Source organism: Helobdella robusta (assembly GCF_000326865.2).
Source record: "Helobdella robusta unplaced genomic scaffold HELROscaffold_4380, whole genome shotgun sequence".
In the NCBI taxonomy this organism is placed as follows: domain Eukaryota; kingdom Metazoa; phylum Annelida; class Clitellata; order Rhynchobdellida; family Glossiphoniidae; genus Helobdella; species Helobdella robusta.
Genome location: NW_008705055.1, coordinates 1 through 923, shown reverse-complemented (window position 1 = coordinate 923; position 923 = coordinate 1). Strand labels below are relative to the sequence as shown.

Below are 923 nucleotides of genomic sequence, written 5' to 3'. Positions count from 1 at the left end.
ATAATGGGAACAATCTTTTATTGACCAAAAAGATAAAATCAAAATGAAATCGGTCGAAAATTATTATTAATAATATATAGGAGTTTAAATAAATAAATGTAAATAATTTATAAAAATTTATAAAAAAGAAAAGAAAATCTATCAAAATGAACGATCCTCTTATGTTAATAGTAATAATAATAACAACAACGATAATAATACTGTTATTGTTATTATTGTTGTTAGTTTTTTTCTCATGTTTTTATGCTATTGATATTGAAGCGTGTTTCGTTTCGTTTTGCCTTTGCCCCCGCAGAAATCGTTGCCAATTTCACAGCTGTCGTTGTTGTAATATTTGTAGATGTTAACTTTTCAGAGGTTTCAATTCTGGTTTTTTCGGAAAATTTTGAAACTGTTGTCGACGCATTTTTCCCTACGATCGGTGTTGTTGTTGTTGATGTTGTTGATGATATTTGTGATAGTAGCAATGACTTCGTTGTTGTTGTAGTTGTAGTTAATAATTCTGTTAAAAGTACAGCTGACGTCGTTGAGAAAGATATCTTTGCGAAATATGACGCGGTGACTGCTGTTGCTATATCTGGTGGTAAGGTGGAAAGTTCTAGAACTGGCACTGGTGAATTTGTTGAAACTTGCTGACATTGAACGGCGGCCCTGCCCGTGTTAATGACTTGATTCCCGACAATACTTTCAAACAAAGGTGAAGCGGGAGTTTTATTGTAACCATCAAAGACCTCGTAAAAATGGTTACAATAGGTTGTGTAGTTGTTGAAGTCGCTGTAGTTGCTGCTGTTGACGTCATGTCGTCGCAGAACGATGAACTGTTGCGAGCTGAGATGCTGTACGATGCCCTTAACTCCGACCATGTCAGTGCAGCAGTCTGATTCGTTCTTGAAAGTTCTCAACAGGAAGTCACGTGCTACGTT

At 35.6% G+C, this 923-nt stretch overlaps 1 protein-coding gene across 1 annotated transcript; it reads right to left on the bottom strand.

Annotated features, from left to right (window-relative positions):
* Positions 1–246: 246 nt before the first annotated feature.
* HELRODRAFT_184789 (hypothetical protein) lies at positions 247–863 on the bottom strand (the record flags this gene model as incomplete). The annotated part of the gene is made up of 2 exons (XM_009025836.1): positions 247–316; positions 523–863. 2 exons carry the CDS (start codon positions 861–863, stop codon positions 247–249), a joined length of 411 nt encoding a protein of 136 aa, XP_009024084.1.
* Between the last annotated feature and the right edge of the window lie 60 nt (positions 864–923).